The sequence below is a fragment of the Drosophila montana genome, unplaced genomic scaffold, assembly GCF_035044405.1.
Source record: "Drosophila montana isolate Dmon_TW-CO22-7 unplaced genomic scaffold, ASM3504440v1 contig_778_1, whole genome shotgun sequence".
Lineage (NCBI taxonomy): Eukaryota > Metazoa > Arthropoda > Insecta > Diptera > Drosophilidae > Drosophila > Drosophila montana.
In genome coordinates, this window is record NW_026999074.1 from 538,874 (window position 1) to 553,977 (window position 15,104).

Sequence of the window (15,104 nt, forward strand, 5' to 3'; positions counted from 1 at the left end):
TTTCCAGTGCAATGCAAGTTAGCTGCTGCTTCAGTCACAAAAGGCACATATAGAGCACATATTTGCACACAAGTATGTGCCATGTGCTTGCGTGTGTACTTGTCTATTTGTATGTTGGCACCTTGTGTTAAATGAGAAAATCTGGGAACAGCTGGCATGACTTTAAAGTGAAAGCGAAAGTCGAGCCAAGCGATAAACACGCCAAACGGTCGCAATAAAAGACAATGACAAAGGGGCTTGTAGTGGGCGGAGGCAACGTCTGGACGCTAATTAAATTTTGACGTTGAGCGGAGGACGGGGAAAGTTGTGAAGCAAAAGCGAACGCGAGGCAAATTAGTTAAATTTATGAGCGAACTGCACGCACATTGCCACAGCACAGCGAAGCACTAGGCGAACTTGCAACATTTGCTACAATTGCTTTAAGCTGCGTGGCAGCTGGAAAAAAATTGCAACTCCAAATCAAATTTGGCCTGTTGGCCAATTTTTGTTTGTTTTATTGGACTGGCTCTCTGCTATCTTCTCCCTCCTGTCTCGCAATCTCCTCCACGCTCTTTGCTTGTGTTTCTGTGAGGCTAATAAATCACAGGCGACCATTAAGCCGCATGGTACATATGCGCTAATCTACTGACACACACACACACACGTGCATACATACGCAGACAAATGTTGCGACCCCAAAACACACATATAGGTGCATGTGTGTGTGTGTGCGCATGCATAGAGAGCTGTTCGTTTGAGTGTGTGAAATATTTTTATAAACAACATAAAACTCAACCAAATGGCAGTTATTAATCAAAGTAATGTGCGTTTATTTGTATGATATATGTAGACACATGAATGTGTGTGTGTGACATTTTTCATAGGTATAAACTGCAGTTAGTTTTGCTGAATATCCAGGTGGATTTGATGGCACTTGGCAGTAACCTAGAACAGCAACGCAATATTTCGTATAAAAATAAACATACTTGAATTATATGTAAAATATAATGGTAGCCAAATGAGCCTACTCTAATATACGATCTGTCTAAACTACACGCTGCAAAATAATGATCAGAAAACTCTCTGGAAAATAAAAATTAAATACAAAACAACAAAGATGAGGAGTAGAGCACATATCAGCTGCAGCTCTTGTCAACTTTCAGTTTCTCAGTACAGTCAAGTATGAAGGTGTACAAAGTTGTATTATAGTACCTAACCAAGTTCATAATAATGATAGCACAGCTAATTATAGAGCGCTTACAACACACAACAAGTACTCAGTTAGGCCCTTTAGTGGTTTCCCTATCAAATCCCTGACTCAGCTACCTTTTGGTTTCGTTCAGTGTATTTATTTTGTTTTCTTTTTTATTTGCACCTCGTAGATCTGGCCTACCCGCAGCTATTAAATTAATGTGCGCTCATATACGCACACAAAAGCTAATTTCACTGCTCGATTAAGTTGAAGTCGTTAAGAGCGGCCAAGTACCACACGCTGCGTATGAGTAATGTGTGTTAATTTAAGTGCCATGCCAGCTACACAACAGCGACAACAACATCAAAATGGGCAGCGACAACGTTGATAGCGTCTAGTTAGCTAGCATAACACAAGACTAAACGAGAGACTCAAATCAATGAGTACTTACTGCTAAATATGTGACGCTTACTAAAAAATACGCTTACTGGGAAATATTAAAAAAGGAATTGGGCTTTCCAGAATGATAAATATAAATTTTATTCTCCTTTCAGGGTTATTTATTAAGGGGTTAGCATTAAATTTTGTAAAGTGAACTTATTGGAAAATGTCATTAATTTTCTTTTCTAGGAAGGGATTATCCCTTTATTAAGAAATAATAATAAGACCCATAGTACACCCAAATCCCCAAGCTTAATTCCAATAACAATAACGGCAACTTTAAAGCATTCTTATTTGTGTACATGTTTTCTGGTTATCCCTCACAGGCTCGCCGCCGCCGACTGTCACATGGCTGATGAATGGACAACTTCAAAATAGCGTTGTCGATTACACATACGACGGCACCATCAACAGCAAATTGGTGGTGCGTAACTTGTCACGCATCCACCAGCATGCGGTTTACACGTGCCAGGCGAGCAATTTCCACAAGAAATATGTGGCCACCAACATAACGATTGAGCTCTATCGTAAGTATAGCCCAACTGTACTGTGTAACTTTAACTTGAACTTTAAGGCCATATGTATGTGGGTAAGCCCTCGGCTCAAATTGTGCTCTGATTTGATATGTCGACTTCGGGTTCGTGTTCTGCCACTTTTAACTATGCATTAAATTGAAAATTTTAAATTGAGTTTCAAGCGTTTGCAGACGCCAGCAACAACAAGAACAACAACAACAACAACAAAACAACAACAGCAACAGCACGAAATATGGTGCTAAAAACGGTTTGGCCAACAGTTTATTTATTTTTTTTTTGCTGCTGACCCGACCCACAGCACGGTTTTAAGCGTTGCGATAAAAGTTTTAACAAATAGCTGCGCAGATAAAACCCATTCACAGGCAACAACAAACGGCACAAAAAAATATAATAGATAATAAAATAGCTTATGCAAATATGAAAAAAAAATGAAATCAGCAACAACAACAATAGCAACAAAAAATGCAGCTTTGAAATTCTGCGCGCAACGGCTGTTCAATAGCGTCCTGTCCCGGTGCATGTCCTGGCTACAGCTGCTTTTACTTTGAGCATATTTTATTTTGGCAGAACATTCGTCGCATTTAACGCATACACACACCCATACAGACCCACAGACATATGCACGTGTATGAATTTGTGGTATCCAAGTGTATTTTCAAACGGATTTATTATTTTGTGAACATTTTTTTAATTGCCCTTTCGCGCGACACTGAATTGCTTTGCAAATTGATAAATTGAATTAAATTGCAGCCAATTTGTGTTTGTTTCCATCTGTAGGTGTGTACGTTTTTCTGTCTGCGTATATGCATGTATTTGGGAGTGTACAGTTCAGGGCTTGATCCCTTAAGCCTTATTAGTATTTGCTCGCTTTGATCCAATCAGGATTGTGTAAAATGCTGATGTGCAATTTGCTTTTATGCAATTTACAAACTCAATTTTCCATTTTCTTATTATTCAACGTACAACGTTTGTATTTCCCACCAGAATTAAGTTTTTCACTTTCTGCATCGCATCAACTGAATTTTCATTGAGCATACAGCATGAAATAAATACTTATTAATTGTGTAACATTTGAACTAAAAATGAAGATTATTTTGGTAATAACGCATAACCGCTTTATTAAACGACTTTTTTAAATTTTTTTAAACGTTTATTTTAATTGGTTTATATTCTTTTCCTTTTCTTCACTATGCAAATTAAAATCTTGCATAGAAATTGCATTTTTCACATTGATATTCATAATATATGGCTGAGCTTAAAACAATTGTTAATTTGCTATTGAAATAGTAAATTGAATCAAAAGTAATCTTTTTGTCTTACCTTAATTAATTTAATTAAATTGATTCGTATGTATGGTAGTTATATATCATAATTATATTTCGCTAAAAACTAAATACTGATATCTGGTATAAAGTCAAGTAAGAATTTTTGAGATGTTCGAGTTTCCATTTGCAGCATTTTTCATCTTCTCTTAAATTCCTGAAACTTTCAGTGCATAACATTAGTTAGTCATTAACTTTGCTAACCGCCAACAAATGCCGTTTTTATAGTCGCGCGATGGCATTTTGGAATGGCGTTCTTTTAATAATAATTTCATGTAAAGTGCCGTTATTTCAGCAAATAAATAAAGAAACTTTGGCAAAACAATACCCAGAGCTCTGGTCTTGTTGCATTGCGTCAGATCCAGCATCAGCTTCAGCTCCTGGCAGCCATTGCCATTGCCAAATATTATGCCCAAGGCATTGCGCTAACAGCCAAAGATTGGCCATTGAATTTTATGGCACTTGGGCTTCCCTCCCGCTCCTCTCTATCCATCTCTTACCGTCTGCTCTCAGTGTCCCCAAAAAGAAAAGCAATTGCTGTCAATTTTTACTTAGGCTTGGGCTAATAAAAGTAAAAATGTTTTGCGACAACAGATGGTGATGCGCATATTTGATATTATTTCGCCCACACACACACACTCACACACACACACACACACACACGTTTATGTGTGTGTACGTGCAATAAGCATGTCGCACTTAGATATCATGAAATTTAACACGCCAATAATAAACGCTCTGAAATTATTGGGTGAACGCGTTTACTAAAGTGGCCAACAACAAGAACAACAACAACAACAGGAGCACAAACAACAGGAATGTCATTGACTCTTTAATTCGTGTTAATTAATATGGCAGACATCAGGTATAGACATATTACCTTAGACATCCAAACCTTCCCAAGTATGTTAGTGTTCTGTGCCAACACTTAACCTTGGCCAACAGGATTGGGATTGGGATAGTGGCAAGCGAGAAAGAGGAGTGTGTCGGTTTGTTGCGTGGCCCCAAAAATTTGTTTTGCTGTGGCCCTGTGCGTGTCGCAGGCAGGCAAAAAGTTTTGAATAATAAGTATGACCTTAATTAGGTAATTTTATGGCCACTAACAATTAGATTACTAATGTCACGACTCTCACACAGGCATCGAGGCTCATTAGCGCATATTTTAAATAACTTGCTCAAACTAGCTGGCAGTGCAAATAAAATAAAAAGCCAACATTGATGAACTGTCAATTGCTTTGTTTATACCCTGAATAAAACATTTGCTTTATTTTGTTTTTGTTAACGATTAAAACTTTTACTTTACTTAAGGTATTAACATATTAATATGCCTGCGCGTGCATCGAGGCGGATTTTATAATCAATCTACTTAGTTTATTTATGAACAACACATGATGTGCTACTCAGACTGTGACACACAAATTAACAACAAAACTTTAGATTTTTTTTTCATAAAGTTTTGTTGTATTTTTATTTATTATAGGGTATTTAATCAGTACATTTTATATGTTTTGAAAATTCTTAAGCAATTCATACTTGTGTTAGTATTTAATTTAAACTCTTGGGCACTTTAATATTTAATAATTACAAACGTTCGTTTGCATAAGTAATCAAACTCAGGCATTGGATGCGCTATTGGTTTTTTGTAGTATGTTTAATTAAACATTTAAATGGTTTTCCAATGCAAATGGGCATAATTAATTTAATTACAATCAAGTGTAACTGAAAAAACCACACACACATATAAGCAATTGTTGCTTCAATAAAAACAGAATAATAAGAATATAGCAAATACACGTATACAATATCATACATAAAAATGCGGTTTGAATATATAAAATGTTGTAGGTTATTATATGTATACATATACATCTTTTTTTACTTCATTTTCATTTCATTTTGGCTCAACTGAAATGTCATGCCTTTAAATTAATGCATAAAATACGCGGCCAACCGCAATAAATGAAAAAACAACAGTTACTGCAAAAAATTGTAGCCTACCAAATGCATAGTTCATGGCATATAAAAAATAAAATGCAGTCGAGAACCAGACACATTGGGTCGGGTATAGATTTAATACCCTCACAAACGTAGAACATTTTTTATTTAAATTAGACCGCGACAAAAGACCCAACACGTTGGGTGTTTTATTTAGATGCATACAACTTGACTATTGTTTTTAAGGCAATCTGAGTTAGTTCATGAAAATATACGACGACTGAATATACATATATAACTACAAGGCTAAATTCACTAATTATAAAGCAACGATCAAGTTTATTTAACTGCCTTATATAGTTTTCCAAGTGATGTACAAATGTGCTAATAAAATATGATATACTCCTGTAAAGGGTATTCAAACAAAAAAATCAAAAATTAATGTTATGCCTATCATCCATCCGAGATACGAGGTCTGGAAGAGAATATTGCAATACGTCCTGCAAATGATATTTATTTATATAACGCCCTGAATATTGAAATTCGTTATTTATAATTTAAATTGCATTTTCATTGAACACAGCAAAAACGACTACGAACGAAAAAAGTAAACAAATTTGTTTTCTAGGCAATATTATGACAACAATGTGTGAACGCGATAATGAACCTGGCCACATTACGTGACAGTGTTTTTATTTATTTTATGAACAATTTTAGCAAATATGTCTATACACACGTACACCCAAACATGTGTGTTTTCGCTTTTTAATTTAGCATGTAAACAATTTGCAGCCACAATAAATATTAACAAGATTTCACATTATGCCCCAAACACGCATGTGGTCAGAATGCATATACAGATATTCAGATAAATATATATGCATATTTCATTGCTGACTTTTTGTTTTGATTTGAAAATGAACTTTCGGGCCAAAATATTTAACGCCAATTGACAATCGGCAATTATTTTAAAGCTACACTATGTATTTATTTTAACTATTCAAATGATGCATTAGAACATTAAATTGCAGTTACAAATTTGTGTTTTGGTTATTATTATTATTTTATTATTTTTTTGATTGGCAGCTTTTAAGCTCATTGGAGCTATTCAACTTTGGCCATTGCTCATATCGCTTTGTAAGTAATATTTAAAAGCTTGAAATAGGTTAAAGCAAACACATCATACATCAATAAATAAAACATCTATATGATACAATTTATAATTAAATATTACAGGTATTGGGTATTGCAGGCACCAAAGAAAGCCAATATATATTTACGTATGTATGCACTAGCCTTGTTTTTTATTTGTATGAGCCTTATATAAATATATTGATATTGCTACAATCAATGATAATCTTGTTGTTCTTGTTGTACAGCTGTTGAACGAGCGCTGCGCTCGTAATTCGTTGCAATTAATTTTAATTGCATTGCTTGTCCATTTTCATTGCGTTTTCGATTTTTCACACGCAATTTGAATGAATAAACAAAAATGGTAAAAAGAAAGAACTAAAATATAAAAAAAAAATATGCTTAAACGGCATTTAAACACATAAATTAACGATAAATATTAATGTGTACAAATATAAACGAACGCACACGCACACACATACACACGGTTGCATATTTGCAGTTCGTCCGCTTCTGGTGGAAATCAGCTTCAACAATCAGCCAATGTCGGCTGACCGTAAATATGAGATTGAGTGCCAGGCAATTGGATCAAGGCCACCTGCTAAAATAACCTGGTGGATGGGCAACCTGGAGATGCACGGCCACAGTCAGAAGGTGAGTGACACATTAACTGAGCCAAACAAAACCTCCGAAAGGATCACTTTTTCCCTCGCAGGTCTCTGAGGACGGCAATGCCAGCACCTCAATACTCTCTATAACCCCGACAAGGGAGGATCATGGTAAGGCGCTGTCCTGCCGAGCCACCAACGAACTGGTACGCAATGGCATACGAGAGACCGCAATGAAGCTAAATGTGTTCTGTAAGTAAAAGAAAGAATTTGTTCTTAAATATTTAGAAATAAAAACAGGTTAGGCTACAGATAACTACAAAACTTTATAAATTGTTAAAGTAATGCCAACAATTTGCTAGGTTCAAACGCGAAAAGTTCCTATTAGCTCAAAATTTATTAGAAAAATATATTCCTTTTTTTTTTTAAAGGGAGTTAAGAGGAAATTTTACACAAACATAAACGTTTCTTAAAAACATAAATTATAAAATTTGAAAGGCATAAGTTCACCAAATTCGAAATTCTGATTATTTCTATGTTATTATCTAATGTACCTTAACTTTAGATTCAAAATCAATCAATCATTTGAAAGCTTCAAAATGTTAATTTTTTATACTTAATAAAAAACAAAAAATTGAAAACAAATGGTAAAATAAAAGTATAATAATAATTCTGGCAATCATAAAAACTGTAAAAGAAATCAAGTTTTTCATATTCCTGAATCGAGGGTGGGCGTGGCCACAGTATTAATAACTATAGCCTTCAAACTATAGGATACATAAACATTCCGCAATAGACAAACTGCTGAAATTGTCCCGAACTTGAAGGAAATTACGTTAATATAGACATTACACATAAGCCACAAGCTCTTCTCACTTTCTGAATGAGTATAAAAATTATATATCCCAAAATAAATAGTATTTCAAAAGAAACGATTCCTGAAAATACATGCTAAATGGGAATACTATGTTTTGGGATTGTTAATGGGCACGTTTTCAGTCAGCTTTTCAGCTGACAGCTTTAACACACATGCATTGGTATAACTAAAGACAATATTAACTGACATATATATTGTGGCTGGCTTTTTGAATCGAGCTAATGCAGTTAATCAGTAGTCAGATGGTAAATGGCAAATGCAAATGTGACAGTCGCCTGACCCGCTTTCAGAAAGATATTATTCAATTCAAACAAATGGGACAACCTGGACCCAGTTGAACGCAAAGTCAATAAAACTTGTGCGCTTCCCAAGGGGTAAGGGGTAGCTACCCCTGTCAAATAATTACATGCATGTTGAACACGCGCTTTATTTTATGGCTGTCAGTGGCGCATAAACTAGCTAAGGTGCGGGGCTTGAGCTGGGAGGAGCGGCGGCAATGCCATAAACTGTGCCAAGCGCTTATCACCCGTGTCCTCGGAATCAATACTGATTTGCATATAAATTTCGTAGACATGGGGATTTTTCTTTTGTTTTCGCGATTTCAGCCCGAATGTCAAGCGCTTATTTTATGGGCCAAGTCAACAATATGCGCTCAAAGTTTGTTAATAAAATTTCTATGCTAAGATATTAAAAAAGCCAACTTGCGCTCTACCATATGGCTCAATATGAGTGTTTTTGGCATAGTGTCGGCTCAAAGACTTTGACCCACGCACACACCCACACATAAAGTATATCGAAGTGCTCTCATTTATGTTTCAATAGTCTCAAGAATTTTGCCAACGTAGTCGTTGTCGTTGTCGCTGCCGTTGTCGTTGTCGTTAGGCAAACAGTTGCCACGTCTATTATCCAAGAGTTTTTGCGCAACGTTCCCCAATGCCAAGGAAACTTTTACTCCTTTCAGCAACAGCAGCAGGATCTGCCGCAGGAGCAGCGCCCGAGCCAGCGCAAACCAAAGCTGTCTGCGTGGGCGCCTCGAAGCAGACTCTCAATTTTACGCGCGTCGCTTGCTGATATAAAAAATTAGATAACAATTTCAATTTCCATGCTCATTTACATGTTTATAGCGTGCTTAAAATATTTTGGTCTCCTAACCTCCTCCCCATCCCCAGCCCCCCTTGCTTCCTGTGATTTCCTCTCGCGTGCTTGCAGGATTTTGTGTCTTCTTTAAGCGCGCTCGTTGTTTGCATTGGGGGGTAAATTGAAAAGTTCCCTGCAATTTGCTGCAAATGAGCAGCCAATAATTGTTCCATTATTCCACATTATATTAGAACTGTCATAAGATGAAGTTATCTAAAATCTTATTTCTCAGCTTGTACCTTGACCCAAAAAGAAAGCGTGAAGCTAAGCAGAGATTTAATTTTCCGCACAATCAACTCGCATTAACATTTTAAATTAAATGAAACGGAAACCACTAAAAATTAAAGTCATATCCGCAATAAAAATAATGACGCAGCACCTACCCAAAAAGAGGACCAAGATGGCAAAATATGGACAATGTCCAGGCAATAAATAAGTGTGTTCAAACTGTTTGCTTGTAAAGAGGGGAGTTCCGCCAAAGCTGACTGTAAACATGTGCTGACAGGGTGAAAAATATGAAAGGTCATCGAGAAGGGTGGGAAAGAATGCTTTAATTTAAAGATACTTTAAGGTCTACAGCTGCTGAGCATATTTTTAAAGAGTTGAAATTTGAAGTTTACTTCAGATATTAACTTAATTTGAATCTGGTCATAGCAACCAACAATAACAAGGTAACAGCGACAAAAGTGAACAGATTTGGTTCTAAGTTCCAGATGTAATTCTCAGATGCTAGGCCGGAGAGAATATAAAGGTTTCATTAAACAGTCTAGATGAACACAATAAAGCGTTTACGAGCCAAATGCCTATTTCATAGCCTTTCGCAAAAATTTAAACACATTGCACAAGTAGATCCTAATTGACCTACTCTAAATTTCTTTTTAGATTTTTCCCACGTCATAAAATATTATCCTTGCCACAGAAGTTGCGAGCAAGTTTGGATGCACATTATTTTCAAAACTATTTACACTGCACATCTGCCATTTGCAATTAATTTTACTCTAAGCCAATTTCTCTCCGTTTTACTTGGCCAGGCCAGGACAGAAGTACTTTCCAGTTAATGTAATTTATATGATCAGTAGCAGAGGCAGAGCCAGAAGTAGCAGCAACAGAAGCAAATGGAATCAATTTAAGGGCTGCTAACGAGCAGTCGTTCAACTTTTTACCCAACAGACAATGACAGGCCTCACACACTAGGAACAAAATGAGGAGTAGGACGAGCGCAGCCGGCAGGGAGTGGCAACCACTGGAGCACATTGCCAATGTCTACTACAAAGTGTGGCAGCGGCATTCAAAAGTCGTTACGTTAAGCTGCAGTTACGGGTTTCGGGCTTGCTTTGCTTTTGAGCTGTTGCAGTTGGACTGTGTGCCATAAAATGCATTAGCCAAGTAAAGTTGGCCAGTTTGGGCGAAGGCTGCTGCTGACCAGCTTGGCCAGTGACAGTTATTACCACTTAAGCCCATCTAACCGCAACAGTGTGGCCAGCCAGCTAGCCAGCCAGCCAAGCAGCCACTTGCCAGAAGCGAGTATTGTGCTTTGCCAGCAACAAACTAAGCTTAAAGTCAACGTTAATGAACTTGTTGAGCAGCAGGAAAAAAGGTCTTTAAATTATGCAAACAACTTTTGTGTATGCCTTTGTCTATGTTTCTCTCTGTCTCTGTCTCCGCTTAACGTTTTTTACTCAATTCTCTAGCTAGCTGTCATTTTCTGGGCTTAGGCGAACGATTTTCATTTTCATTAACAAGTCTTTGCAAAGCGCAAAATCGGCTTAAAGAAACTTGTTTATAAAACGTGGCAAAAGAAAACAGTAAGCACATCCCAAGACCAAACTAAAAGGAGGAAAGGCAACAACATTGAGCAAAATAATAAGAAACCATTGCCAATGAAGGTAATGGTAAGGAATGTGAGGCGGGGCACGTACTCCTTCGAAGCGACACTAATCACAGATGAGCGAGGATTAACCCCAATTCTCTTTTTTGTGTCCGTTTCTGGGAATTTTCTTTCATTTTTTGTTTTCTTTTTTTGTTGTGCTAAACTTGACCTAAAGTAAAAACTATAGCAAATTGCAGTCGACAGGTTGGGCCATGTCCAAGACCAGGGAGCACATAGGAAACTATACACACTACAGATACACTAAATGTAAATGCATGTTTGTGTATAAACATATATATATATATATATATTTGTAAAAAGAAGTAGCTGTATTCTCATTACTATTTCCTATTGCAGTTATACCCACCTTACAACTGGATTTGGGCTCAAATCTAAATCCGGAGGATATCGAGGAAGGCGATGATGTTTATTTCGAGTGTAAAGTGCATGCAAATCCTGCCGCTTATAAAGTTGTCTGGAAGCATAATGTAAGTAACAAAAACACTTTTTAAATCCAAAGATTTATCAAGATTTATTCACTGCGGACGGCGTACGCAAATGAGAGAAAGCGACAAAAGCGTTAGAAAGTGATATAAACTATATGTAAATTCAGATTCTTAAACTACTTTAAATATAAATACATATATTTAAAAGTTGTACTCTTAAGTATTGCATGTTCAGGGTTTTCGCCTTTATAATTTATGTATGCAAATGTCTACAACTCGTTTTGAAATGGCAAAAATATGGTCTAGATAGATTGACCTTCAAGTGTTCTTCAAATTTGCCCGAAACACTTGTGAATACGGATACGACGTTGTACTTCCGGCAATTCCCCAGGCATTGGCGTGCCGTCTATGTGTATGTGTGTGTGCGTGTGTGTGTATGTGTGAATATTGGCTGTAAAGGGCAGAGCGCCACTAAATTATGATGAAACCAAAATTAAGTGGTCATTTTTACTGAATTATTGGCCAATTATTTTAAGGCAATTGAGTCAAGTGGCCAGGTCGAGAGCGGCTTAGGGCCATTTCAAGGCCCCAAATGTACAAAAGTTTGCGTAGCAAATCATTTGTTTATTAGTTTTATAAGGACCACACAAAAACTTTAGCTGACTTGCATTAGTAAAAAGAAAAGATAACAACAAAGACAACAACCCGAACAACGAGCAAATAAATGTTATTCAATGCGCCAGAGTCAAAGCAAGTGAATCAAGTGTATGAATAATATGAATGCTAATTGAATTCATTAGAAGACGCAGCAACAACAAAGCCAACAAGAATACAGCTGAGTACAAGTGCAAACAACAACAACAATAAAAGTCAGGCATAACTTTGGCAAATGATTATAATAAATAAACAACAACACGGCCAAAAAGTTTTTGGGGCCCATAAGCAGCGCACAAAACAAAGCAAAACAGATGTACCAAGAACTTAAAGTTCAGCTAGCAAGAGAGACACCAATTTTGACTGATGGAAAATGATGAAAAAAATCTATAAGTGCACAATATTTTCGTGAAGAGCAACAACACCCAAAAAGTTGTTAAGCCTCAAATAAAAAAGTCCAATAAAGTGGCTGTCAATCAATTTTCAGACACGGCAAAAATTAAAATATTAAATTCCAATGGAGTATAAAGCAGGCGAATACCCTGCAAATTAATAAAACTGTCTCCTAAATGAAAACCTTTTTAGTCGATCATAATCGAAAGATTTATCAGAGCATGTATTGAGTCATTTCTTGACTGTGCAAGAAAAAATATTATTGTCAAAGGAAAAACTCGAAGAATTATCATAATACTTGACTAAAGAAAATGTGTTTTCCAGATGAAACCTAACACAATCATCAAAGCCAAAGGGCTTACTACCTTGTGATACTTCTTTTTATCTAAGACGAAACGCATTGATAATTCCCTGAAGTATTGCAAAGGAAAGCTAAAAAACCAACAGAAGCTTCAAGAAAAATACCATTCCAATGTGCTTGCGAAAGAAAGGCTTACACGCAAGAAGTGTTCGCACACAGACATGCAAAATGCAGCTCATGTCTCTGTTGACGGGTCTAACAAGAAAACTAAACAGTTAGTTAGTTGCCAACCAATTGACTTGCTCAGTGTCATAACAATAAAAGTTGAGTGCGAAGCAAAAAGCCCAAGCGGAAAAGAAATGGAAACGAAAGAGAGGGACAAGCAAGCAAGGGCGAAATACAATTGGCGATGCAGTTAGTTTTTCCGTTTGTGTAAGCGTGTGTGTGTTTGTGCGGCTCACATTGTGTATGCGTAATGAGTACAAGGTCTAATGGTAAAACTGCGTTTTGTGCGCCAGCAAACAGCATTTTCCCAGGGCAAAGGGAAAAGTCAAGAGCGAGTCAAGTGTGCACAAGTCAATTGGTAATTGGCAACAACAATTTGTGTGCATTTTAAATACGAATTCAATTAAATAAATTTTGTGGCATCTCCACTGTTGCACAGATCAATAATAAACTAGATTAAATTTTGCATTGTTTCTCATATTTTGCAGCGCATGCAATGCACTTCAATTAAAACAAAGCACTTTAACCACAACTTATTTTAAGCAACGTTCACTGGGAAATTGTTGCTGCTATGTAGGCTTTAACCCGAGACGTGACAGCACGAACACACATTTGAAATATAGCTGTAATATGTGTGTGTAAACAATGACAGAGGACAACTGAGCAGAATTGTTGTTTCTGTTGCGTTGCCTGCGTCAGTTATTATTCAATTATGCATGCCAACAATTAACGACGAGCTGGCAAATTAAATTAACAATTAGTTTTATTAAACTTACAGCCATATAGCAGCAAAACTTTCACCCCCTCTTAGTATATATATGTGTGTGTGTGTGTGTGTTTGTATGGCAGTGTGCTGTCTTTACGGCTGTGAATGTGTGGTAAACTTTTGCATGCTCATTAAGAAGCTGCCAACAATTTTGATGGAAGACGTTGCCAGCGCAACCGACCAGCAGCAGTCGTTGCGCAGAGGTTAAAAACGCAAAACCCGACTTCTAGATGCTGCTGGCAGTAAAAGTTATTTAACCCATGCGCATATATGCGTGTGTGAAAGTGTGCTTGTGTATGTGTGTGCGTCTATTTGTGTTAATGGAAGTTCTGAAATAGCAAACATAAACGGAAAATTTGATTAGAAGCGAGCGGGCAACACTTCAATTCACTCAGACTACACACAGCATTTTTAAAGTTAACCAACTATTTGGCTCTAAATTGAGGTTTAACGAGGGCGGACACTATTCGACACGACGTGTTCGTATTCATGCTCAAAAATTAAATTTTGTTCATATAGATTATTAATGTCAATGCTTCCCCTACTAAATTCACTTACTGGCTAATGTAAAATGTACAAAAAAATGTATATTGGCATTATTCTACAAGGTTATTAAAGGCGATTCCGAATTGCTGAGCTCCTGTCAAAATTTTATGGTTACGCATTTTTGCTTTACTTTTGGTCAAGAAATTTATATTAATTTAGTTTAGTTTCCTTGTGATAAAAATAAACATCAAGAAAATTTGTAGCTGTTCGTCAGATACTTTCTTTTGGTGGGATGAACAGATTCTCAGTATACCTTTTTTCCTTTGGACTGCCAAAAGTCTTGAATGACACGTGTCCAACTCCGATTGACATTCACAAAATACAATTTCAAAACTTTAAGAACAATTTGACTCTCCATGGAAATTACGTGCGCTGAGAAAGTTTTTGGTGACTTTTCAAAATACCAGAATATGGCACAAATCTAGTTAAAAGACGAACAAATGTGTAGTTGATTTGTGGGCAAGAGAATTTTATTGGACCCGAAGAAGCCAACACAATCAGACAGGCCATTAAATAAATGGTCAACACTAATTGGGTATTTATTGTAGCAGGGTAAGCAGCACAGCAGCAGCGAGTGGTAGGCAAATACAAACATGTCAAGGCGCTTGTCTCTGCAGACACACAAACAAAATGGCAGCGCATAAAATGCGCCATTAGCAAGGAGAGGCTGCGCGGCGAGCGGCAGATGGCAGCTGGCAAAAGGGTTGCGAGGCTGGCAAAAACCTGGGCTTTGGTTCTGAGGCGA

At 36.9% G+C, this 15,104-nt stretch overlaps 1 protein-coding gene across 4 annotated transcripts in view; it reads left to right on the top strand.

Annotated features, from left to right (window-relative positions):
- The window catches only part of side-VI (sidestep VI), a 92,223-nt gene that overhangs the window by 58,156 nt on the left and 18,963 nt on the right, over positions 1-15,104 (top strand). For all 4 annotated transcript variants that reach the window (XM_064698468.1, XM_064698470.1, XM_064698471.1 and 1 more), the window contains exons 7-10: positions 1,939-2,139; positions 7,039-7,190; positions 7,252-7,396; positions 11,386-11,516. In XM_064698468.1, coding sequence (XP_064554538.1) covers positions 1,939-2,139; positions 7,039-7,190; positions 7,252-7,396; positions 11,386-11,516 — 629 coding nt within the window. The remainder of the gene's footprint in view (positions 1-1,938; positions 2,140-7,038; positions 7,191-7,251; positions 7,397-11,385; positions 11,517-15,104) is intronic.